This window comes from Helicoverpa zea, chromosome 29, assembly GCF_022581195.2.
Source record: "Helicoverpa zea isolate HzStark_Cry1AcR chromosome 29, ilHelZeax1.1, whole genome shotgun sequence".
Taxonomy (NCBI): Eukaryota; Metazoa; Arthropoda; class Insecta; order Lepidoptera; family Noctuidae; genus Helicoverpa; species Helicoverpa zea.
The window spans coordinates 569,133-596,793 of NC_061480.1; the positions used below are offsets into that span (position 1 = coordinate 569,133).

The 27,661-nt window shown below is 37.9% G+C and overlaps 1 protein-coding gene across 1 annotated transcript; it reads right to left on the reverse strand.

Annotated features, from left to right (window-relative positions):
• Nucleotides 1-7,355: 7,355 nt before the first annotated feature.
• LOC124644272 (piggyBac transposable element-derived protein 4-like) lies at nucleotides 7,356-26,476 on the reverse strand. Its single transcript, XM_047183536.1, has 3 exons — nucleotides 26,400-26,476; nucleotides 11,846-12,001; nucleotides 7,356-10,214 (listed from the first exon to the last, which is right to left on the reverse strand). Exons 1-3 carry the CDS (start codon nucleotides 26,417-26,419, stop codon nucleotides 8,174-8,176), a joined length of 2,217 nt encoding a protein of 738 aa, XP_047039492.1. The 5' UTR covers nucleotides 26,420-26,476; the 3' UTR covers nucleotides 7,356-8,173.
• Between the last annotated feature and the right edge of the window lie 1,185 nt (nucleotides 26,477-27,661).

The following is a 27,661-nucleotide window of genomic DNA, read 5'->3' on the forward strand; positions in this document are numbered from 1 at the left end:
CTCCCTAGCAACACATGATTGTCTGTAAGGTTTGATGAACCAGAATGTATGTTACAGCCAAAGTAATCCGGATAATTTATATCATCATCATTCATCCTCCGAGCCTTTTCCCAATCATGTTGAGGTCGGCTTCCAGTCTAACCGGATTCAGCTGAATACCAGTTTTACAAGGAGCGACTGCCTAGCTGATCTCCTCTACCCAGTTACCCGGGCAACACAATACCCCTTGGTTAGACTGGTGTCAGAGTTACTGGCTTCTGACTACTCGTAACGACTGCCAGGATGTTCAATGACAGCCGGGACCTACAGTTTAACGAGCCATCTGAAACACAGTCATTGGTGTCTAAGGGTGCGTCCACATCTGGCGAATGTGCCGCGAATGTGCAGCACGCGAGCCGATTGCGAGCTGTCTGCGAGCTGCGTGCGTGCAGTCACGTGTGCGTTCGCGCAGCGGAATGTTGTTGAATTTAAAGATTTTAATTATGCAGATAATTAGTGTAAGACGTCCTATAATTGTGTATGGTAAATAAAAATTTGTGTATGCAGCCATTGTGGAGAAATTCACCAAAAACAGATTCCGCTGGGCGAACGTTGGCGAACGTTGTCCTGGCGGAACTTTTTTTAATCCATAGACTTTAGAAGAAAAGAGATGTGTCCGAAAATTAGTGTGTATTTGTGTATGATTGATTATGTATAAATGAAATCAGTGCATGCATAAACTTCGGAGAAATTCAAGTTTCCGCTACGCGAACGTTTGGCCATTAGCTAGTTTTCATATAAAGCGCTTACATAGAGAGCTGTAGATTTTTACATACGTTGTTTTGAATTTGTTTATATTTGTTTAAAAAACAGATTTAGAAAAAGTCGTAGGGTTTAAAAGATAAAAATATAAACGTAAAATACACTTATTAGGTCTTAGTTCTTAAAGTATGCAGTTTGGGGTCTAGATTTTCACGTTTACACAAACCTTGTAAGTGTCTCCAACATGTTGCCAAGTATCAATGATGTTCCGTTAGTAATTAAAAAGTTATAGGATATTTTACCATGAATAGATCACTGTTTACAAAGCAGTCGAATATCACGACGTTCTAAAGGAATTGCATGGTAAAATGTATGCCAATAATTAGTTTAATCATTCAACTATTCACTTGCAAAATTTCATGTCATTAAATTCAGTAATTAAAGAAAGACAATTATAATACTGACGGAGCATCGAAACCCTACATAATCCGACCAAGTTCGGATAGCTACAAAAAAGCGGCCGTGACATATGTCTAAGCAACGTTCTTAACTTGGTAGGTTAGTATTTATTAATATGGTACAGTTGCGTACACAAGCGTTAGGAAAAAATAAAACAATTGTATTTCTTGATTGAAAAATATTTTTTTAATAATAATGCCACTATCTACGATAAAAATAAATCTTCAATTAACAAGTACTTCTCTATTTAAATATCCGTGTACAAAAATATTTTTATCATTATTATAGTTCGGCCATTCAGAGAATGCGTTCCTGACACGTCGCGATTGAACTGACGACGTAACTACATTCATTGATTATTGATATAATAATGTTGTTTTAATGCTCCTCAATTGTTAAAACGGTAAACAACCAGCAAAAATATTTTTATCGTAACTGCAACGCCATTGCAAAGTTACGTCGTCAGTTCAATCGCGACGTGTCAGGAACGCATTCTCTGAATGGCCGAACTATACTTACATAAATTACTTAACTACGTGATTAAAAATAACGTTAATAAACGTTACGTATTTTAACTAAAATGTCGTAGATAGTGGCGTTATTATTAAAAAAATATTTTTCATTCAAGAAATGCAATTGTTTTATTTTTGCCTAAAGCTTGTGTACGCAACTGTACCATATTAATAAATATACTAACCTTCCAAGTTAAGAACGTTTCTTAGACATATGGCACGGCCGCTTTTTTGTAGCTATCCGAACTTGGTCGGATTATGTAGGTTTTCGATGCTCCGTCAGTATTATAATTGTCTTTCTTTAATTACTGAATTTAATGACATGAAATTTTGCAAGTGAATAGTTGAATGATTAAACTAATTATTGGCATACATTTTACCATGCAATTCCTTTAGAACGTCGTGATATTCGACTGCTTTGTAAACAGTGATCTATTCATGGTAAAATATCCTATAACTTTTTAATTACTAACGGAACATCATTGATACTTGGCAACATGTTGGAGACACTTACAAGGTTTGTGTAAACGTGAAAATCTAGACCCCAAACTGCATACTTTAAGAACTAAGACCTAATAAGTGTATTTTACGTTTATATTTTTATCTTTTAAACCCTACGACTTTTTCTAAATCTGTTTTTTAAACAAATATAAACAAATTCAAAACAACGTATGTAAAAATCTACAGCTCTCTATGTAAGCGCTTTATATGAAAACTAGCTAATGGCCAAACGTTCGCGTAGCGGAAACTTGAATTTCTCCGAAGTTTATGCATGCACTGATTTCATTCATACATAATCAATTATACACAAATACACACTAATTTTCGGACACATCTCTTTTCTTCTAAAGTCTATGGATTAAAAAAAGTTCCGCCAGGACAACGTTCGCCAACGTTCGCCCAGCGGAATCTGTTTTTGGTGAATTTCTCCACAATGGCTGCATACACAAATTTTTATTTACCATACACAATTATAGGACGTCTTACACTAATTATCTGCATAATTAAAATCTTTAAATTCAACAACATTCCGCTGCGCGAACGCACACTGCAGTCACTGCAACAGTTTGGTGCGCCTCTTTAGCGCAACTCACGCAAGGCTCGTATAGAGCGCGCGAGCGGCGCGCGGTCTGCGCGCAATCAGTTCTCGCCCTGACAGTTCCGTATATTGGCTCAGTACTATCGAAGATGGCAGACGTCCGCTCGCGTGCGGCGCTTAGGTCGCGCGCGAGCGGCGCTGAAGCGGCCCACGAACAAAAATGCACGCGCGCAGCTCGCGGGCAGGTCGCAAACGGCTCGCGAGCTGGGGCCCGATTCTCCTAATTTTACTTAAGCAACATACGATTCACGTTCGACTCGATTCGACTGATATCCAATCCCGACTCGATTACGATTGAAACGTATGTGGCATTCCGCTATTTTTTCTTTGAAATAAACGTTTTTATCCTTTTCTGTCATTCAATAATGAATCATTTTGTCTGCAAATGATTTACGATTGCAAAATGATTGTACAGCAAACTACCGTATTGACCAAAATCACCAAAATAGCAGACCAATCGCACACCAATCAAATGTCAATCGAATACGATTGGTCTTTTATTAGTAGCAGAATGCCTGATATGGTTAAAACTGCTATTGCGATCATATTGCGATTAGATTTCTATTCGATTTTGACATTATTAACTTAGGAGAATCGGGCCCCTGCACATTCGCGGCACATTCGCCAGATGTGGACGCACCCTAAGATATACTTAGAAAGTACTTAAAAAAGTTGCATTAGTACTTAAATAAGAAAGCAAGGATCAAAGGAATAAAAATAAGAAATACACAAGTATTTTTTACATATTTTTATTAAAAATAACTGGAAAAATAGTCAGCGTTTGAAACTTACTTAAAAAATAAGAAAATACAAAACAAAATAGAGAATTTTCTTTGTTACTATCAGAAAACGATATGAATCAAAGAAGTCTTTTGATTTCTTACTTAATAAAGAAACAAAGAAATGAACTTGTCAAAACAAAAACAAGTTATTTAATTTCTAACATACATAATAACTATTATGCCTATATTTTACCCATATCTGAATTTAATGGAAACAAAAACTGCATATCTTAGAACGAATAAAAAGCGCCAACATTTACAAGAAATGAAAACAAATTTTTTATATTCAAAATTATAACATCTATTTTGGCGTCAATACCTATCTACTGTTTGCAATATTCTGTCAATATTAAATCGTTACACATCACATTTGCTTAATTTACAGACCTTCCCAATACTCTATCTATCTATGGTTTTGCTAATCTATACTAATATTATAAAGCTGAAGAGTTTGTTTGTTTGAACGCGCTAATCTCAGGAACTACTGGTCCGATTTGAAAATTTCTTTCAGTGTTAGATAGCCCATTTATCGAGGGAGGCTATAGGCTACAGGCTATAGGTTTTTATGCTGGTACGGGAAGTAGTTCCCACGGGATGCGGGTGAAACCGCTGGCAGAAGCTAGTTAGAGATAGAATTTTAATATTAGCCACATACAAGTACCTAATGTCAAATTCGTATCTCTAGTGGCCAAAACCACAGATAGATAGAATATTAGGAAGGTGGTAAGTTGGATGCGGTTTGTCAACGCTAACTGATTCCCTCTTCCTCTGTAGTTAAATCTTCTTGTTTCACTTCTAGTGTCAGCGGCTCCCTGCAAAAATGTCGTAGTTAAGTACAAATAAAATCACATATCGGGTGTGTTGTACCTGGCAGATAAAATCCTGATAGCCTATCAAAGATTTTACCAGAAACCGGTGAAACTGGGCTTAAATATCATATACTAGCTAGTATTTTTTTTTTATTTCTTGGTACCCTAAGGCGTCGTCCTAATTGGCAGAGATCGCGCGATGCGCGATGCGTTTTTCATCTCACGATCTCACTTGCGAGGTTCCGAGGTTCAAATAGGACACTCTGATGAAATCTGTATGTTTGAACTCATCGCATGACGAGAACGCATCGTGTCATCGTGCGATCGCTGTCAATGAGGGTTTTCTAAAATGGCGTCCACCAGGTGGCAGCACCGAGTCGTCAGGTCCAGGTAACTGTCAAAGTGCTTATCTTTACTATGAATAGTGAACGATTTTAGTGTTTTTTTTTTTATTTTATAATTAAAGCACTGCATTATTGTTTTACTATTGAGGTTGAGTAAATAAAAAACAAATTTTTCAACAAGCTTTTCCTTAGTACCAGTGACTTTTGCACCCTCTCTCTTAGCCCAATTTTTAGTTCGGAAACCTTATTCTGACCGTAGTCCATAATAAAATCAATAACACTTCCAATATAACAGAATTTCAATAAACAATAAGTTCGGACCCTACAATTCCATACTATTTGACAGCTGTTTGGACCTGACGCATACGAAGCGCCGCCTGGCGGCAGAAAAAGTATCGAAAACCCTCATTGGGACGACGTCTTAGATGAAAAACGCATCGCGCCATCGTGCGATCGCTGCCAATTAGGACGACGCCTAAGGGTTCCGAAACTATTGAACCGATTTAAAAAATGCTTTCACTGTTAGAAAGCTACACTCTTGCCGAATAACATAGGCTATATTTTATCCCGGTACGGGCAGTAGTTGCCAGGAGACTCGGGTGTAGACCCTGGTACATAAAGGGCTTAACGTTTCGGGTGTCGGCCTCCAAACACTCACATTACGTCAATGTCAACGCTTTTATGAGCAAGGCAATAACGTTAGGTAGGCCTTCAGAAAAAGGAAGATTATACCGTTAAATCGATAATAACAAATTATAAATGATACCTTCCCGGTATCCTCATTAGTTTTTCTATCTAACAAAACTGATATGTAGTGAAATAAAACTGACCTGACTTTGCTGTGACGTGATATGTTTTCATTTTGATAATATTTATTCACATAACCTTCACACTTCATCACAATACGTCGAATCCACAAATATATTCACTAAAACTACACTATAATACGATGGCACATTTGTTTACACATTCATAACATACTAAATACACTATTTGCACGACACAACTTATTATGCCCGGTTTACACTTTGTTAAGTTAACACTGCAGGTGATTAGTGCAGGTGTTTAGTAATCAAGGTGTGAACGGAAGCGTAAAGTGATTAGTGTTAAGTGATACGTGCGATTAGTACTTATTGATTAGTGCGAGTGAATAGAATCAAGGTCTATTTTTGTTGTTAAGTGACTACCCCCTCTCAACTTTTCTACTACCCTCTCTCGCAATTTGCCTATACTAATCAGTGTGTAAATACGTGTGTGTTAAGTGCGCAGTGTCAAGTTCAAAGCGAAAATGAAGTGAACGGAACAACATACTTTAAAATTCGTACAAGAATACATAAAGTTTGAATGCCTATACAATGTAAAGTGCGCAGAATTTAAAAACAAACAGTTGAGAGATGCGGCCCTATTGAAACTGAGTGAAGCGATGGGAATTCCCGATTTCAAAATTGAGTTCATTTTCTATATCAGATACCACAACAGATACTATCTCCTTAATTATTTGTCTCAATATTAGGCTCTGTTCATCTTCCATTTCTAGAGACACTATGCACAACGGACAGTAGCACTATGAGCTTCTTCCTAAACACTGTGTAAACGGAGATGGAAAAGACTACTTAACACTTGAGACTTATCGCGTAAAGTTAACGCTTAACACTTATCACTTCACACTTCGCAAAGTGTAAACCGGCCTTTATGTCAACCGATAAAAAATCTGCAAACGCCGGCGGCCATACTGCTGGGCGGGTAACGTTTGCAAAAAAACTTTAACGAAAATAATAGTAAAACAATAATATTATTATTTTAATATTATTTTCAAGGAAATCTTGTTAATATGATTATTGTTTGTCAAAATACGTAATGTTATTATTTTACCGACTTCAGGATAGTATGAGGTTCGTCTGTACTGTTTTTTTTATGAATGTTTACCTTATGTAAATTATGAACCGATTTATTTATATGTTAGTTGTTGCACTCGGATTCGCTCGTGGTTTTGATAAAGTCTTTTTATAGCTCTTTAAGGTTCAAACCTCAAAAAGAAAATACGGATTACTTTTTGTCCGCTGTTTGGTTGATTTGGCGTCAACCTTGCTTATGCAATCAAAAGATATAGACGTTTATGACACATTTCGCACACATTCGCAGTGGGAATCAAACCAACAGGGTACTTCCCGCTGACCTAGGATCATGAAATTTGGCAAGAAGCAATGATAAAAGCTGCTATTAAAGCGAAATTACACCTATACTAATATTATAAAGCTGAAGAGGTTGTTTGTTTGTTTGAACGCGCTAATCTCAGGAACTACTGGTCCGATTTGAAAAATTATTTCAGTGTTAGATAGCCCATTTATCGAGGAAGGCAATACGCTACTTTTCATCCGGGTTCGTGCAGAGGTTTCCACGGGATGCGGGTGAAACGCTGGCAGAAGCTAGTCATTGTGTATACAATGTGTAAGAGACAGCCCTCCCAGCAAACTTTTATTATCTCAAAGTACCTAATGATTGTTGCTATTTATGTTTGAAAATAAATTAATAATTATTATAATTTGTTCACTTATTTACTTACTAACAGCAAATCTAAGAAAGGGCGTAGAGGTTTGAAATAAAATGTATTTTCTTTTCAAAGAATGTATATAATTATTTAATAATAAAACATACATTTTTGTACACAAAAAAACCATAAGATAGGTAGACTTTATTGTAACAGCTATTATAGTGAAAAGTTTGTCTAGATTTTACTCAGGCTTAAGCAACATTTACAAATGTTTTCGTACATATGAATAAGAACATAATTAATTATGTTGTGAAAAAATAAGATAGGTATACTTTATTGTTACTGACGAGATTGTCCTGCAACTTTAGCATTTACAAATGTTTAAAAAAAGGTTTGTACCGTACCCAGATAGGTACACTTTATTGTAACACCTAATATACTGAAGGGTTTGTCCTGATTTCAGCCGAACTTAAGCATACAAATGTTTAAAAAAAAAGGTTTGTGCCTTACATATCGTGGGTTTTATTTACAAAATCAGATTTGTCCCGTAAGATATTATCCACAATGCACAAACCCAGACTGATATCAGTCAGATATAGTTATCGGCAAGGATATTGAGCCCTGACCTTCACCTGTGCAGAAACGATTTATTGGTTTATTGCCTTATGTGTACAGTGCGCAAAGCGATCCCCACTCTTCCGCCGAGAGCTCAATATCCGTGCCGATAACTATATCAATGCAGACAACAAAAGGCGCTACCACGCTACCGTTTCGTCCCCGATAGCTGTAACGCCCTCGATAACAGCAACGAAAGAAGTAGTAAACGAGATACATAAACGGTTAGGCGTCCCGTCAAAACGTGACCCTCATGCGAGAGCCCCGGACCACGATCACATTCAAACACAGTCGTAATCCACATCCACACCCCAAAAACGTTCACTCTTTGCGCTTCCGTTTTCGCCCACGTATATCTACGCCTGGGAGCTCTTTTGCAGAATGCCAAATTCTCCAACAGTCTCCAAAACATAGATATACGTCACACGTGACGCACCTTGAGTGAACGGCTTTGGATTTCTTCTGCCGTTGACAAATCATACATCTCCTTGTATTCTGACGTCCTATCAAGTGTTCTGGCTCGTGCATGATATCTCGCCTCAGCCTCACGTTTTCCACTGGTGCCTGACTGATCCCTATTGAACAGGAGCGATGCCGTTTAAGTAGGGATTCAGCAAGCGCATAGCGGAACTCACGATGCGTCACGGGCAATTTATCAGTTGCACGTTCCAGAGAACTTTGGTACATTACAAGCGCATTATGTATACTCACATTCAGTAGCCTTTTAAACATTTTCACGTACCATTTCACGCCTCTCTTTCGCTCCAACAGATACATGGAGAGTTTTTGATCTTTGAGATCAACACCCCCCATGGATTTGTTGTAATCTTTTATACATACCGGTTTCTCCATCGGTTTACCAGCCCTAGTTCCATTATAGGTATCGGGTCTGTGATAGGTGGATATTATATTCACCATCTTGGAGTCCATCCATGCAATGATGGATACGTCTCCAGAATGGCGAGATATAATTGTCCCCTTCTTCACTTTGTCCGACACCTTGAAGTCACTAGGGACGTGTCGACGGTTTACACGAAGGGTTCCTAAACAATCAAAGCCTAAACTCTTGAGGTATCGTGCTAATGATGGACAATTATAATAATTATCCATCACCACACAATGCCCCCGATGTTCAAGACCTTGCAATAGTTCAAGAACCACTTTCGTGCTCTTCTCCCCCAAATCAACGCCAAGTGATAGATCACCGTCGGAACTGTCATCCTTGCCCGTGTAGATTTGGAACCTAGCCATATAGCCAGTGCGGGACTCACATAGCTCATATGACTTGATTCCAAATCGCGCAGCCTTTGACCTTATTGTTTGGGCCCAGGACAAGCGACCCTTGAATAAGGTCAAAGACTCGTCGATGCTGATGTCAGCTCCTAGGTTGTACAAGGCTTTGAACTTTTTTCCGAGATGTTCAATAATAGGTGCCAACTTACCCAGCCTACGTGACACCCCTGCTGAACAAGATACTCCAGATTGAGACAACTGCTGACTCTGGACAGCGACATTGTCTACAAAGTGAAGACACTTATTCAACAGAGTATACCGATTAAAGGACATAAGACTTTTGAACCCCGGTAATTGGAGAACTTCGTCTGATGTCCAATATTCAGTTACCGACGTACGCGGGTCGATAGCCATATACATCAACATCGCGAAAAAAACCATTATTTCGTCTGCATTAGTGTCAGTCCACGAATGAAGGCGGGATGATGGTTTCAAAGTCCCTGCATTACGCATGGTCTCGATTGTCTGATGGGCATATCGGTTAGTTTCCGTGGCGATCAACCTTACGATATCCTCATCCCATATATCGGTGAAGGCATCATAAGGCGTCTCGTAGTCTTTGATTGGCCCAGGGGTAGGACCTGAAAACTCCCCACGAACACCCCTAAACGAATCAAAGTCCGGTGACCACATGAAAGTAGCCGACGTACCCAACAGACAATCGGCAGCGTCATCCATCCCCGTATCGATCTCGTTTACCAAATCTTGTAACGATTCGTCTAACTCCTCGGTGTCAGGAAGATCCCTGACAATTGGCATGACCGGGACATCGAATTCGTCATCGAATTCGCTGTCCAAGTCACTGCCATCACGCCTAGGCACCGTCTGTGAAAGTGCTGTCACCGTCGAAGTTGATGGACGAACGTCAAGTTCGGCAGCGACAGGCACCTCAGATCTGGCGCTAGGCGCGAGAGGAGCAAGAACAACCGTGTTGCTGGCCCTCGGCAGCTCGCTGGCCCCCGGCAGATCCCGCATCCACCTCTTCACATGCCAGGGATCCGACTGCAGCAGCTCCGCTGCCTCGTCCTCTGACATGTCCAATGCCTCCACACGCTCAACCACGTCGGAACTGTGAATAAATACAGTGTCGTAAAAATATAACCATATTTGGCCCGCCGCTGATTGTAAGTTTTTGTCACCGTGACTTTTTGTCACTGTCACCTGCTGTCACCCACGATGGCCCCGATTCTCCTAAGTTAATAATGTCAAAATCGAGTAGAAATCAAATCGCAATATGATCGTAATAGCAGTTTTAACCATATCGGGCATTCTGCTACTAATAAAAGACCAATCGTATTCGATTGACATTTGATTGGTGTGCGATTGGTTTGCTATTTTGATGATTTTGGTCTATACGGTAGTTTGCTGTACAATCATTTTGCAATCGTAAATCATTTACAGACAAAATGATTCATTATTGAATGACAGAAAAGGATAAAAACGTTTATTTCGAAGTAAAAAAAACTTTTTACAAAAAAATAAAACCGACTCCCAAAAACACCGAAAAGCAAAAAAAAAACTATTCTTAGGTGCATCGGCCTAGAAGTCGGTGTCTAATGGATGTAACTAAGTTTATAACGCCACCGACTTCTAGGCCGATGCACCTAAGAATAGTTTTTTTTTGCTTTTCGGTGTTTTTGGGAGTCGGTTTTATTTTTTTGTAAAAAGTTTTTTATTTTTAGCTTTTCAGTGACAAGCATAGTTGTCACTATCCGCATGTCATATCCGCAGTGGAAAGTTCTCATCAATACGAACAATATAAGCCCAAGCACGAGGTAGTTTACATATTCAATTGTCGAGTTCCCTCGACCTTCGCTGGTCTCCATCATCAGGTCAGCTTCAAACCTTCACTGTTGCAAAGGTCTCGTCAATACGAACAAAATAAGCCCAAACACGAGGTAGTTTTTTACACATTCATTGTTCAAGTTCCCTCGACCTTCTCTGGTCTTCATCATCAGGTCAGCTCCAAGCCTTCACCATTGCATAGTGTTATCAGACATGCGCCTTAGTGTCAAGTTTTTACCCTACGTATGCCTACGATTTTCGAAAGTTGCCCTCGATTTCTCAGGGTTTCCATCATCAGATCCTGACCTGGTGACTATGGGACCACCTGGGAGGTAAACCCTATCAAACAATAAAAAAAAAATTTGCAAATCGGTCGAGGCGTCTCTGAGTAATCGGTGAACATACATAAAAAAAAAAAAAAAAAAAAAAAAAGATCCCGACGAATTGAGAACCTCCTCCTTTTTGGGAAGTCGGTTAAAAATAGCGGAATGCCACATACGCTTCAATCGTAATCGAGTCGGGATTGGATCTCAGTCGAATCGAGTCGAACGTCAATCGAATGGCGCTTAAGTAAAATTAGGAGAATCGGGCCCCAGGTGTCGCCTGAACGGGGAGGCTAAAGTAACAAATACCAATTACTCCACTGTCTATACTTATATTATGAAGAGGAAAACTTTGTTTGTTTGTTTGTTTGGTTGTAATAGATAAACTCAAAAACTACTGGACCGATTTTAAATATTCTTTCACCATTAAAAAGCTGTATTATCTGCGAGTAACATAGGCTATATTTTATCCCGGTGCGGGCAGTAGATCCCACGGGACGCGGGTGAAACCGCGGGAAAACGGCTAGTAACTAAATCAATATAACGGAACTGTAACTAACTAAATAGGCAACGCTATGAAAAAGAAACTTACCGTGGTGGTGGGGAATCTAGGTCGCGTACCGGGGTGGCCCTAAGCCTTTCTAATAAAAGGGCCCGCCGAGCCGCGCTTTGCCGGTTCGGACCGCGTTCTACATCCGCTACGGGGCTCACACTCCTGGACCGTTCCGTAGCGGCGTATTCCGCCATTCTAAAAACAATATTAAACTTCACTGAGTGTATAAAGTCTGATCAGCTAACCCGACCTCATCACCGGCCTAAGTAAACAAAAAAAAAAAACAAAAAGAAACGGGAACATCAACTCCACGTAAGACTATCAGATATAAATCGATAATTTTTTTATACATAATAATAAAAATCCAACCATCATTTAAAAATAATAATCTAAAAATAATAATAATTTCTTTTGCAGACCGTTCTTTGTCCCGCCAAGCCCGCCAACCGTCATGTTTGGCGCCATTTTTACGACTTTTTCTCTTTGACAGACAATTATTATGTCAATACGTGATGATTTAAGTTAAGTATATGTTATGGACCAAGTGATAAATTGGGCAGTATACATAATGCCCGATCATTATGAAAAATGCCCAATATCAGAGTGCAGTTTGATAATACTGTTAACTGTTACAGCCTTTTTATCGTCCCACTGCTGGGCACAGGCCTCCTCTCACATGGAGAAGGATTGAGCATTAATCACCACGCTTGCTCAATGCGGGTTGGTGATTACAGACTTTATAGTCCAGGTTTCCTCAAGATGTTTTCCTTCACCTTTATATCAGCCATTGGTGTCTAAGATATACTTAGAAAGTACATACAAACTTAGAAAAGTTGCATTGGTACTTGCCTGACCTGGAATCGAACCCACGCCTTCATACTCGAGAGGTTGGTTCTTTACCCACTAGGCCACCACGACTTTTTCAGTTTGTCTGTCACTGCCTGTCAGTTTGATAATAATTATTCAAATAATCAAATTGACCGGGCAGTATACATATTGCCCGTGACCTTTTGGGCAAAGTAATACAAACATATTTAATTTCATTTTTTTTATTGTTATTGCCATTTAACTTAAAATAAACTAAATATTAAACCATTTTAATAATCAGCCTCATGATTTGGAAAATTATAATTACTTCTGCCTTAAAAATCCACTAGTATTTGAATTTAAAAGTGAAGGAAAGTCATAAATTAAAACAAAAAATTTACAACGTAACTTTGTTTTATAGAAATGCACTGGTAGTTCATTTATTTATTTGTCCACATATCATTTACATTTTTTAATATTAAATTATACAAATAAAAAACATTTAAAAATATAGAACATAAAATTTAAAACAATAATCATAAAATATGTAGCAAGTCTAACAGTATTTATTTATTAAAACAACTGCCACTTAGGGCATGCAATACCGGTTTACCGGTTTCGGTTTTACCGGTAAAACCACCCATTTTCGCGATTTTTAATTTACCGGTAAAAATAATATGTAACCAGTAATTTACCGGTTTTTACGCTTTTGTGATAATATATAGCAATTGTTCATTTAACGTCAAATCTTCATTATGTAGCCTGAACATAATGTAATATTGCATACATTACATATTGTAAGAGTGTTAAAGTTGCTGTTTTTTAGGAAAGTAAACTTATGTGGCTCCTTAACTATCTCTAGGTTAGATACAAATCTTCATTCTCATCTTAATTATTCTGAATTTCCTCATAGCTGTCAGCTCCTATTAGGTAAAAATGAAGCTTATGCTTATTTTACCTACTCAATGCCCTTATTGAGCAAGGGCTTTTACTTCACTACCATGCGGACAGCTCTGAGGACACGGTGGAGCACAGCCTAGGTGTGCACTGTTTGGGAAGGATACCGCCGTGTCGTCGTCGAGCCATTAGACAGCGGCGACCTCTCGCGTCCGGCCCTGGTTCAAGCCATGGTCCGGAGCGAGAGGGAATGGGAACCGTCACCTCCGTCTGCGAAGCAGTCATGCTTGAGAAGGAGACGGTGGAGCGCCTACGAGTTCGCACCTCTCATCCCAGCCGCTGTAGTGGACCAGGAAGACACCACGGGCGCCGAGTGTCGAGAGACGACTCCCGGCCACCGTAGGCGTCGGTCTATGGACGGTGAGTTCGGGTGGCGCATCATTCCTCCGTCTGCATAGACAACAGACCCGTGTCAGCGGCCCGAGTTGTTCCACGCGCAGGGCCATGGCCTGCCGGGGCTGCGGGATTGTTCGAAAGAGTTACCGCGACCCTGGTCCATAAAATGCCTACGATTTACCATAAAAAGGGCTTTCACTTCAATGAAAAAAATGATTTTTTTTTCACGGTAATTCTTAGCGTTTATCCCGTCTTGTGACGGGGTCCGCTTTCCGTATCTTCTTCTTCCACTTCGCTCTATCCAGGACATCTTCCTCTTCGAGTTCGTAGATTTCAAGTCATTCATTACGACACTCCACCACCACCGTTTCGGCCTGCCCCTGCGCCTTTGACCGGGTATATTGAGATTGAGTACACAACATTGGCGATATATTCAGGTGGTTTCCTTTTTTACATGGTCGAACCATCGCAGCCGTTTCTCTTGCATTTTGTCAACGACATCGCGTACGGATTGTACTGACATGTTTTCTTGTTACGGACCACATCACAAAAAATGTTTACCACCTTATACCTTGTATTTTTAAACGGTTTTATTTAGCTTACCCCGTTTGTTTTATTTATTATTTATTCATTCTTGGGTCAAATTTAGTAATTCAAATTTCACCCTCTTCCTGACAACCGATTAATCTGAAATTTTGTATACACCTTTAATTCCGATGACAATACAATATAGTAATATCAATAACATTGTAAATCCAATATGGCCGCCGGCACAAAATGGCGGATAACGTAGATTTTATCAATCCCATCAATATGGGTATCAAATGAAAGGGCTCAACAAGCAGAATACAATATACTATAAAAAATTGAAATCCAAGATGGCGGCCGCTACAAAATGGCGGATAACGTAGGTTTTATCAATCCCATCAATATGAGTATTAAATGAAAGTTCTCAACCAGTAGAATACAATGTACTATATAAAATTAAAATCCAAGATGGCGGCCTCTACAAAATGGCGGATAACTTAGGTTTTATAAATCCCATCAACATGGGTATCAAATGAAAGGACTCAACAAGTAGAATACAATTTACTATAAAAAATGAAATCCAAGATGGCGGCCGCTACAAAATGGCGGATAACGTAGGTTTTATCAATCCCATCAATATGGGTATCAAATGAAAGTTCTCAACCAGTAGAATACAATGTACTATATAAAATTAAAATCCAAGATGGCGGCCTCTACAAAATGGCGGACAACTTAAGTTTTATAAATCCCATCAACATGGGTATCAAATGAAAGGTCTCAACAAGTAGAATACAATTTACTATGCAAAATTGAAATCTAAGATGGCGGATAACGTAGGTTTTATCAATCCCATCAATATGGGTATCAAATGAAAGGGCTCAACAAACAGAATACAATATACTATAAAAAATTAAATCCAAGATGGCGGCCGCTATAAAATGGCGGATAACGTAGGTTTTATCAATCCCATCAACATGGGTATCAAATGAAAGGTCTCAACAAGTAGAATACAATTTACTATGCAAAATTGAAATCTAAGATGGCCGCCGCTACCAAATGGCTGATAACAATTTTTTATCAATCCCACCAATACGGGTATCAAATGAAAGGGCTTCACAAGTAGAAAACTGTCAGTAACTCCAGCGGGGCCCAACAGGGCCAAGGCCTGCCTGGGCTGCGAGATTGTTCGAAAGAGTTACCGCGGCCCTGGTACATAAAAGGCCTACGACGGAACAAAACGGTTTCTAGTCAAGAGTCTGACACTCCCTCACCGCTGCTGACCCACAGCAGGAGAGGTCATGTGATGATTTTTGGGGTTGTTAAAAAAAAAAGTATCTGGAAGGGCTATGTATTGAGGAATTAGATTGTAATAAATTGTCAGGTAAGAGACCGTGTAATAATGATACACTAAATGAATTAGATAGAATGAGGAATATTCGGTACGCATTTTTCGGCCTGCCCCTGCGCCTTTGACCGGGTATATTGAGATTGAGTACACAACATTGGCGATATATTCAGGTGGTTTCCTTTTTTACATGGTCGAACCATCGCAGCCGTTTCTCTTGCATTTTGTCAACGACATCGCGTACGGATTGTACTGACATGTTTTCTTGTTACGGACCACATCACAAAAAATGTTTACCACCTTATACCTTGTATTTTTATTAAACGGTTTTATTTAGCTTACCCCGTTTGTTTTATTTATTATTTATTCATTCTTGGGTCAAATTTAGTAATTCAAATTTCACCCTCTTCCTGACAACCGATTAATCTGAAATTTTGTATACACCTTTAATTCCGATGACAATACAATATAGTAATATCAATAACATTGTAAATCCAATATGGCCGCCGGCACAAAATGGCGGATAACGTAGATTTTATCAATCCCATCAATATGGGTATCAAATGAAAGGGCTCAACAAGCAGAATACAATATACTATAAAAAATTGAAATCCAAGATGGCGGCCGCTACAAAATGGCGGATAACGTAGGTTTTATCAATCCCATCAATATGAGTATTAAATGAAAGTTCTCAACCAGTAGAATACAATGTACTATATAAAATTAAAATCCAAGATGGCGGCCTCTACAAAATGGCGGATAACTTAGGTTTTATAAATCCCATCAACATGGGTATCAAATGAAAGGACTCAACAAGTAGAATACAATTTACTATAAAAAATGAAATCCAAGATGGCGGCCGCTACAAAATGGCGGATAACGTAGGTTTTATCAATCCCATCAATATGGGTATCAAATGAAAGTTCTCAACCAGTAGAATACAATGTACTATATAAAATTAAAATCCAAGATGGCGGCCTCTACAAAATGGCGGACAACTTAAGTTTTATAAATCCCATCAACATGGGTATCAAATGAAAGGTCTCAACAAGTAGAATACAATTTACTATGCAAAATTGAAATCTAAGATGGCGGATAACGTAGGTTTTATCAATCCCATCAATATGGGTATCAAATGAAAGGGCTCAACAAACAGAATACAATATACTATAAAAAATTAAATCCAAGATAAGATGGCCGCCGCTACCAAATGGCTGATAACAATTTTTTATCAATCCCACCAATACGGGTATCAAATGAAAGGGCTTCACAAGTAGAAAACTGTCAGTAACTCCAGCGGGGCCCAACAGGGCCAAGGCCTGCCTGGGCTGCGAGATTGTTCGAAAGAGTTACCGCGGCCCTGGTACATAAAAGGCCTACGACGGAACAAAACGGTTTCTAGTCAAGAGTCTGACACTCCCTCACCGCTGCTGACCCACAGCAGGAGAGGTCATGTGATGATTTTTGGGGTTGTTAAAAAAAAAAGTATCTGGAAGGGCTATGTATTGAGGAATTAGATTGTAATAAATTGTCAGGTAAGAGACCGTGTAATAATGATACACTAAATGAATTAGATAGAATGAGGAATATTCGGTACGCATTTTCATTAAATACTAAAAACTAGAAAATAAAAAATCGGTAAAAAAACTTTTAAGTTAAACGGTTTTATCTTATGTGCACTGAAAACTAGAAAATAAAAAAAAAGTTACTTACCTGTCAACCTACGTAGATGGTCCCGGTCATATTAAACTAAAATAAAAACGTGGGGCCCCTGTGAAATCCTACCTATGGCAAAGCATATCTTTATACTTTGGTAGATCATGAGCTCGGCGTTCGCTGGTGAAGCCGCTACGGCTGATTATTGATTGTCAAAATCTCCAGTTACGATTATAGTAAGTCGATGCAATCCACACCTATTATACCTCTAGAAGAAAGTACTACAGCAATAGTTAATGGGCCCCACGTTTTTATTTTAGTTTAATATGACCGGGACCACCTACGTAGGTTGACAGGTAAGTAACTATTTTTTATTAAACGGTTTTATTTAGCTTACCCCGTTTGTTTTATTTATTATTTATTCATTCTTGGGTCAAATTTAGTAATTCAAATTTCACCCTCTTCCTGACAACCGATTAATCTGAAATTTTGTATACACCTTTAATTCCGATGACAATACAATATAGTAATATCAATAACATTGTAAATCCAATATGGCCGCCGGCACAAAATGGCGGATAACGTAGATTTTATCAATCCCATCAATATGGGTATCAAATGAAAGGGCTCAACAAGCAGAATACAATATACTATAAAAAATTGAAATCCAAGATGGCGGCCGCTACAAAATGGCGGATAACGTAGGTTTTATCAATCCCATCAATATGAGTATTAAATGAAAGTTCTCAACCAGTAGAATACAATGTACTATATAAAATTAAAATCCAAGATGGCGGCCTCTACAAAATGGCGGATAACTTAGGTTTTATAAATCCCATCAACATGGGTATCAAATGAAAGGACTCAACAAGTAGAATACAATTTACTATAAAAAATGAAATCCAAGATGGCGGCCGCTACAAAATGGCGGATAACGTAGGTTTTATCAATCCCATCAATATGGGTATCAAATGAAAGTTCTCAACCAGTAGAATACAATGTACTATATAAAATTAAAATCCAAGATGGCGGCCTCTACAAAATGGCGGACAACTTAAGTTTTATAAATCCCATCAACATGGGTATCAAATGAAAGGTCTCAACAAGTAGAATACAATTTACTATGCAAAATTGAAATCTAAGATGGCGGATAACGTAGGTTTTATCAATCCCATCAATATGGGTATCAAATGAAAGGGCTCAACAAACAGAATACAATATACTATAAAAAATTAAATCCAAGATGGCGGCCGCTATAAAATGGCGGATAACGTAGGTTTTATCAATCCCATCAACATGGGTATCAAATGAAAGGTCTCAACAAGTAGAATACAATTTACTATGCAAAATTGAAATCTAAGATGGCGGATAACGTAGGTTTTATCAATCCCATCAATATGGGTATCAAATGAAAGGGCTCAACAAACAGAATACAATATACTATAAAAAATTAAATCCAAGATAAGATGGCCGCCGCTACCAAATGGCTGATAACAATTTTTTATCAATCCCACCAATACGGGTATCAAATGAAAGGGCTTCACAAGTAGAAAACTGTCAGTAACTCCAGCGGGGCCCAACAGGGCCAAGGCCTGCCTGGGCTGCGAGATTGTTCGAAAGAGTTACCGCGGCCCTGGTACATAAAAGGCCTACGACGGAACAAAACGGTTTCTAGTCAAGAGTCTGACACTCCCTCACCGCTGCTGACCCACAGCAGGAGAGGTCATGTGATGATTTTTGGGGTTGTTAAAAAAAAAAGTATCTGGAAGGGCTATGTATTGAGGAATTAGATTGTAATAAATTGTCAGGTAAGAGACCGTGTAATAATGATACACTAAATGAATTAGATAGAATGAGGAATATTCGGTACGCATTTTTCGGCCTGCCCCTGCGCCTTTGACCGGGTATATTGAGATTGAGTACACAACATTGGCGATATATTCAGGTGGTTTCCTTTTTTACATGGTCGAACCATCGCAGCCGTTTCTCTTGCATTTTGTCAACGACATCGCGTACGGATTGTACTGACATGTTTTCTTGTTACGGACCACATCACAAAAAATGTTTACCACCTTATACCTTGTATTTTTATTAAACGGTTTTATTTAGCTTACCCCGTTTGTTTTATTTATTATTTATTCATTCTTGGGTCAAATTTAGTAATTCAAATTTCACCCTCTTCCTGACAACCGATTAATCTGAAATTTTGTATACACCTTTAATTCCGATGACAATACAATATAGTAATATCAATAACATTGTAAATCCAATATGGCCGCCGGCACAAAATGGCGGATAACGTAGATTTTATCAATCCCATCAATATGGGTATCAAATGAAAGGGCTCAACAAGCAGAATACAATATACTATAAAAAATTGAAATCCAAGATGGCGGCCGCTACAAAATGGCGGATAACGTAGGTTTTATCAATCCCATCAATATGAGTATTAAATGAAAGTTCTCAACCAGTAGAATACAATGTACTATATAAAATTAAAATCCAAGATGGCGGCCTCTACAAAATGGCGGATAACTTAGGTTTTATAAATCCCATCAACATGGGTATCAAATGAAAGGACTCAACAAGTAGAATACAATTTACTATAAAAAATGAAATCCAAGATGGCGGCCGCTACAAAATGGCGGATAACGTAGGTTTTATCAATCCCATCAATATGGGTATCAAATGAAAGTTCTCAACCAGTAGAATACAATGTACTATATAAAATTAAAATCCAAGATGGCGGCCTCTACAAAATGGCGGACAACTTAAGTTTTATAAATCCCATCAACATGGGTATCAAATGAAAGGTCTCAACAAGTAGAATACAATTTACTATGCAAAATTGAAATCTAAGATGGCGGATAACGTAGGTTTTATCAATCCCATCAATATGGGTATCAAATGAAAGGGCTCAACAAACAGAATACAATATACTATAAAAAATTAAATCCAAGATAAGATGGCCGCCGCTACCAAATGGCTGATAACAATTTTTTATCAATCCCACCAATACGGGTATCAAATGAAAGGGCTTCACAAGTAGAAAACTGTCAGTAACTCCAGCGGGGCCCAACAGGGCCAAGGCCTGCCTGGGCTGCGAGATTGTTCGAAAGAGTTACCGCGGCCCTGGTACATAAAAGGCCTACGACGGAACAAAACGGTTTCTAGTCAAGAGTCTGACACTCCCTCACCGCTGCTGACCCACAGCAGGAGAGGTCATGTGATGATTTTTGGGGTTGTTAAAAAAAAAAGTATCTGGAAGGGCTATGTATTGAGGAATTAGATTGTAATAAATTGTCAGGTAAGAGACCGTGTAATAATGATACACTAAATGAATTAGATAGAATGAGGAATATTCGGTACGCATTTTCATTAAATACTAAAAACTAGAAAATAAAAAATCGGTAAAAAAACTTTTAAGTTAAACGGTTTTATCTTATGTGCACTGAAAACTAGAAAATAAAAAAATAGTTACTTACCTGTCAACCTACGTAGATGGTCCCGGTCATATTAAACTAAAATAAAAACGTGGGGCCCCTGTGAAATCCTACCTATGGCAAAGCATATCTTTATACTTTGGTAGATCATGAGCTCGGCGTTCGCTGGTGAAGCCGCTACGGCTGATTATTGATTGTCAAAATCTCCAGTTACGATTATAGTAAGTCGATGCAATCCACACCTATTATACCTCTAGAAGAAAGTACTACAGCAATAGTTAATGGGCCCCACGTTTTTATTTTAGTTTAATATGACCGGGACCATCTACGTAGGTTGACAGGTAAGTAACTATTTTTTTATTTTCTAGTTTTCAGTGCACATAAGATAAAACCGTTTAACTTAAAAGTTTTTTTACCGATTTTTTATTTATTTTCTAGTTTTCAGTGCACATAAGATAAAACCGTTTAACTTAAAAGTTTTTTTACCGATTTTTTTAATTATTTTTTGCGTTTAGACTACCCAATCTTATTGATATAATATAACATTTTTTAAAAATACAAAAATTACCGTTTTACCGGTTTACCGGTAAAAATATTTTAATAACCGAATTTTTACCGGTAATTTTTATTTTACCGAAATTGCATGCCCTACTGCCACTGTGGTGGTATTTTGAGGTACACAATATTAAATATAGCTTTATTATCAAATGGCCCACCTGTCATGTAGCAATATAATAATGCCCGTGCAATGTGATAAATAATGAAGTTAAGATAGTTATTAATCACTTGGCCCGATAAAGCTTGACATTATTCATAATGATTATTGATGAATGATTAACTCGGGCATTATTTATAATACCCGAATTAATCCATGGTCCATAACATATATATTACTTTTATTTTGTTTATAGGTAAATATGCTAACTACTTAAAGGCGAATATGGCCCATAGCAAAAAAACCCAGAATCGACAGCAACGAAATGGGTGCCAATAGGTTCATTATGATAGACCTTTGATGGTGCCAAAAAATCCAGCCTGAAATCCATGGGGTATAGGAGCTATATCATATTTTCACAAAAATAGGTTATGTTGATATTAAAGATTATTTACATCAAGGCACATGAAAAACAAGGTAAGTAGGTATACTAACATTATACAAGCCAATAGTAATATCCCCATAGTTACAGAGTTTGCCTGGTGATTAAAAGATCTTAATTTTGACCCCTACCCATTGCACTAATGACATGAACCTCTCCGGAAACGATTAAACACCGAACTTATCTACTTGGAGATTTCCAAGCTATGTGCAACCTTCATAACTGGCAAAGGTTAATAACAAAAATAAAAAATCGGTAAAAAAACTTTTAAGTTAAACGGTTTTATCTTATGTGCACTGAAAACTAGAAAATAAAAAAATAGTTACTTACCTGTCAACCTACGTAGATGGTCCCGGTCATATTAAACTAAAATAAAAACGTGGGGCCCATTAACTATTGCTGTAGTACTTTCTTCTAGAGGTATAATAGGTGTGGATTGCATCGACTTACTATAATCGTAACTGGAGATTTTGACAATCAATAATCAGCCGTAGCGGCTTCACCAGCGAACGCCGAGCTCATGATCTACCAAAGTATAAAGATATGCTTTGCCATAGGTAGGATTTCACAGGGGCCCCACGTTTTTATTTTAGTTTAATATGACCGGGACCATCTACGTAGGTTGACAGGTAAGTAACTATTTTTTTATTTTCTAGTTTTCAGTGCACATAAGATAAAACCGTTTAACTTAAAAGTTTTTTTACCGATTTTTTATTTTCTAGTTTTTAGTATTTAATGAAAATGCGTACCGAATATTCCTCATTCTATCTAATTCATTTAGTGTATCATTATTACACGGTCTCTTACCTGACAATTTATTACAATCTAATTCCTCAATACATAGCCCTTCCAGATACTTTTTTTTTTAACAACCCCAAAAATCATCACATGACCTCTCCTGCTGTGGGTCAGCAGCGGTGAGGGAGTGTCAGACTCTTGACTAGAAACCGTTTTGTTCCGTCGTAGGCCTTTTATGTACCAGGGCCGCGGTAACTCTTTCGAACAATCTCGCAGCCCAGGCAGGCCTTGGCCCTGTTGGGCCCCGCTGGAGTTACTGACAGTTTTCTACTTGTGAAGCCCTTTCATTTGATACCCGTATTGGTGGGATTGATAAAAAATTGTTATCAGCCATTTGGTAGCGGCGGCCATCTTATCTTGGATTTAATTTTTTATAGTATATTGTATTCTGTTTGTTGAGCCCTTTCATTTGATACCCATATTGATGGGATTGATAAAACCTACGTTATCCGCCATCTTAGATTTCAATTTTGCATAGTAAATTGTATTCTACTTGTTGAGACCTTTCATTTGATACCCATGTTGATGGGATTTATAAAACTTAAGTTGTCCGCCATTTTGTAGAGGCCGCCATCTTGGATTTTAATTTTATATAGTACATTGTATTCTACTGGTTGAGAACTTTCATTTGATACCCATATTGATGGGATTGATAAAACCTACGTTATCCGCCATTTTGTAGCGGCCGCCATCTTGGATTTCATTTTTTATAGTAAATTGTATTCTACTTGTTGAGTCCTTTCATTTGATACCCATGTTGATGGGATTTATAAAACCTAAGTTATCCGCCATTTTGTAGAGGCCGCCATCTTGGATTTTAATTTTATATAGTACATTGTATTCTACTGGTTGAGAACTTTCATTTAATACTCATATTGATGGGATTGATAAAACCTACGTTATCCGCCATTTTGTAGCGGCCGCCATCTTGGATTTCAATTTTTTATAGTATATTGTATTCTGCTTGTTGAGCCCTTTCATTTGATACCCATATTGATGGGATTGATAAAATCTACGTTATCCGCCATTTTGTGCCGGCGGCCATATTGGATTTACAATGTTATTGATATTACTATATTGTATTGTCATCGGAATTAAAGGTGTATACAAAATTTCAGATTAATCGGTTGTCAGGAAGAGGGTGAAATTTGAATTACTAAATTTGACCCAAGAATGAATAAATAATAAATAAAACAAACGGGGTAAGCTAAATAAAACCGTTTAATAAAAATACAAGGTATAAGGTGGTAAACATTTTTTGTGATGTGGTCCGTAACAAGAAAACATGTCAGTACAATCCGTACGCGATGTCGTTGACAAAATGCAAGAGAAACGGCTGCGATGGTTCGACCATGTAAAAAAGGAAACCACCTGAATATATCGCCAATGTTGTGTACTCAATCTCAATATACCCGGTCAAAGGCGCAGGGGCAGGCCGAAAAATGCGTACCGAATATTCCTCATTCTATCTAATTCATTTAGTGTATCATTATTACACGGTCTCTTACCTGACAATTTATTACAATCTAATTCCTCAATACATAGCCCTTCCAGATACTTTTTTTTTTAACAACCCCAAAAATCATCACATGACCTCTCCTGCTGTGGGTCAGCAGCGGTGAGGGAGTGTCAGACTCTTGACTAGAAACCGTTTTGTTCCGTCGTAGGCCTTTTATGTACCAGGGCCGCGGTAACTCTTTCGAACAATCTCGCAGCCCAGGCAGGCCTTGGCCCTGTTGGGCCCCGCTGGAGTTACTGACAGTTTTCTACTTGTGAAGCCCTTTCATTTGATACCCGTATTGGTGGGATTGATAAAAAATTGTTATCAGCCATTTGGTAGCGGCGGCCATCTTAGATTTCAATTTTGCATAGTAAATTGTATTCTACTTGTTGAGACCTTTCATTTGATACCCATGTTGATGGGATTGATAAAACCTACGTTATCCGCCATTTTATAGCGGCCGCCATCTTGGATTTAATTTTTTATAGTATATTGTATTCTGTTTGTTGAGCCCTTTCATTTGATACCCATATTGATGGGATTGATAAAACCTACGTTATCCGCCATCTTAGATTTCAATTTTGCATAGTAAATTGTATTCTACTTGTTGAGACCTTTCATTTGATACCCATGTTGATGGGATTTATAAAACTTAAGTTGTCCGCCATTTTGTAGAGGCCGCCATCTTGGATTTTAATTTTATATAGTACATTGTATTCTACTGGTTGAGAACTTTCATTTGATACCCATATTGATGGGATTGATAAAACCTACGTTATCCGCCATTTTGTAGCGGCCGCCATCTTGGATTTCATTTTTTATAGTAAATTGTATTCTACTTGTTGAGTCCTTTCATTTGATACCCATGTTGATGGGATTTATAAAACCTAAGTTATCCGCCATTTTGTAGAGGCCGCCATCTTGGATTTTAATTTTATATAGTACATTGTATTCTACTGGTTGAGAACTTTCATTTAATACTCATATTGATGGGATTGATAAAACCTACGTTATCCGCCATTTTGTAGCGGCCGCCATCTTGGATTTCAATTTTTTATAGTATATTGTATTCTGCTTGTTGAGCCCTTTCATTTGATACCCATATTGATGGGATTGATAAAATCTACGTTATCCGCCATTTTGTGCCGGCGGCCATATTGGATTTACAATGTTATTGATATTACTATATTGTATTGTCATCGGAATTAAAGGTGTATACAAAATTTCAGATTAATCGGTTGTCAGGAAGAGGGTGAAATTTGAATTACTAAATTTGACCCAAGAATGAATAAATAATAAATAAAACAAACGGGGTAAGCTAAATAAAACCGTTTAATAAGAAATCGGTGCATAGGCCCAGAAGTCAAGTGTTTTTATAAAAAGTTTTTTTTTTGGCTTTTTAGTGACAACTATAGTTATCACTATCCATATTAGTGGAAAGTTCTCGTCAATACGAATAATATAAGCCCAAACACGAGGTAGTTTACATATTCAGTCATCGAGTTCCCTCGATCTTCTCTGCTTTCCATCATCAAGTCAACTTTAAACCTCCACTCTTATATAGTGCTAATAGACATACACCTGAGTGTCAAGTTTTTACCCTATGCACGCCTACAACTTTCGTAAGTTGCCCTCGATTTCTCAGGGTTTCCATCATCAGATCCTGACCTGATGACTATGGAAACATTTGGGAAGTATACCCTATCAAACAAAAAAATAATTTTGCAAATCCCAAACATCTAATGAACAGCAAATAGTAAAGGCAAACTTTTTCATAACCTAAATTCTTGATCGAAAAACCGTTATCAAAAGAGAACCCCATGGTTTTCGGATGATATGAAATACTTTTTTTTATCCACACATTATACTGAATCTAATGATACATGTGAGGTTTCTGTCGATACTGGGTTTTTTTTGGCCATCTCCTTTAATGTATTTCAAACTATTTACGAGAATATTTGTACCAAAAACATGTCATAACACAACGGCCATTATGGAAAAAATCTTAAGTCTAAACTTTCGTTACTTTTTTCGCCTGTATGATCATTACTTTTTGAAAAACAAAAATACGGCATCTACACTTATTTCTCAGTAATTGTATATAGATTTTTATAAGAAAACTTACCGTTTACTGCCTGTATTCATTGTTTATTTCGCTGTTTGATTCGCACAAATTTAGTACTCGTACTCTTTGACGTCGGCCGCGAGTGGAATGTCAGATGCAGTTATTTATTTTTTAGTTCGTTCAAAATGATGTTGCTGCTATTGAAAAATATTAAAATTAAGAGTGAATGAACCGCCACCGAGTGAGCGACCAATCCTGACCAAGCCCTTAAGTGTAATTGTCCGACTTAAGACATTTGGAGCATTTTTTCTTATGTCGCACTGTGTAACATAAGACATTTGAGAGGGAAGGAATATGGTGGGTCGACAACCGAATGTGTTTTAGTATATCGTCTGTGGCGTACAAATCCGTGAAAAGGAACGCAAAAAAGTCTCTGGTATTTGCGTTGTCATTTGTGATTAGCTGTCATTCCGTATCTCTGAATGTACCATTGACATATAACTATAAATGATGTACTATGATAAGACTAAGATGTTATTTCTGTAAAGCCCGGTTTCCACTGCGAAAGGGTAATGCTAATTTAATAGTGTATCATCTATGTGCCGGTCTGGCAGAAAGTAAAATTCATGAAATGAAAATTGTGTCCATTTCGACCGCGCGGCCACCTCATAATTTTTGATGAAACTTTGCCAGGAATTAGTAGTAATTTGTTACTTTTCACTCCTCTTTTCCTGAATTTGTTACAAAAAAAAACCAAGACGCTATGACAAAGAACAGTTGGCCGCTAGAACCGCCACTTGCCGTAGTCATCGCCCGTGATTACTCAGAAACTATACAATGCAGATAGACGAATGATACATCAAAAGAAAGGTCTTAATTTGTTAAATTTGTTACAAAAATAAAAAAAGGTCAAAACGAAGATAAACAAAAAGTTATGCAATGTTAAGTTTTCAGGTTATGAATAGGTAAGTATATCACCGTAGGTACCAAATTAATAGAGGCTAATGTGTATAGAAAATTAGTCTTTAATTTGTTACAGCGAAAAAAGACAAAAAAATACTAGAAAGTAGGTTCAATAATATGTTAGAGTCGTTTTTAGTTTGCCGCGCGGACGGCAATATGCCTAAAATACAATTTCGTTTTTCTCGTTATTAAAAGTAGGTTTAAGCTTAATTAGAGTACTAATCGATGGGTAACGTAACCTAGTTTGAATAAATATAGCGAATTTAACTGCAGCATTCATATTTTAGGAGATATTTACAAAAACACAGTGGTATGAAACTGTATGAGAGTAGGGTGTCCATGCATTTTCACATATTCGA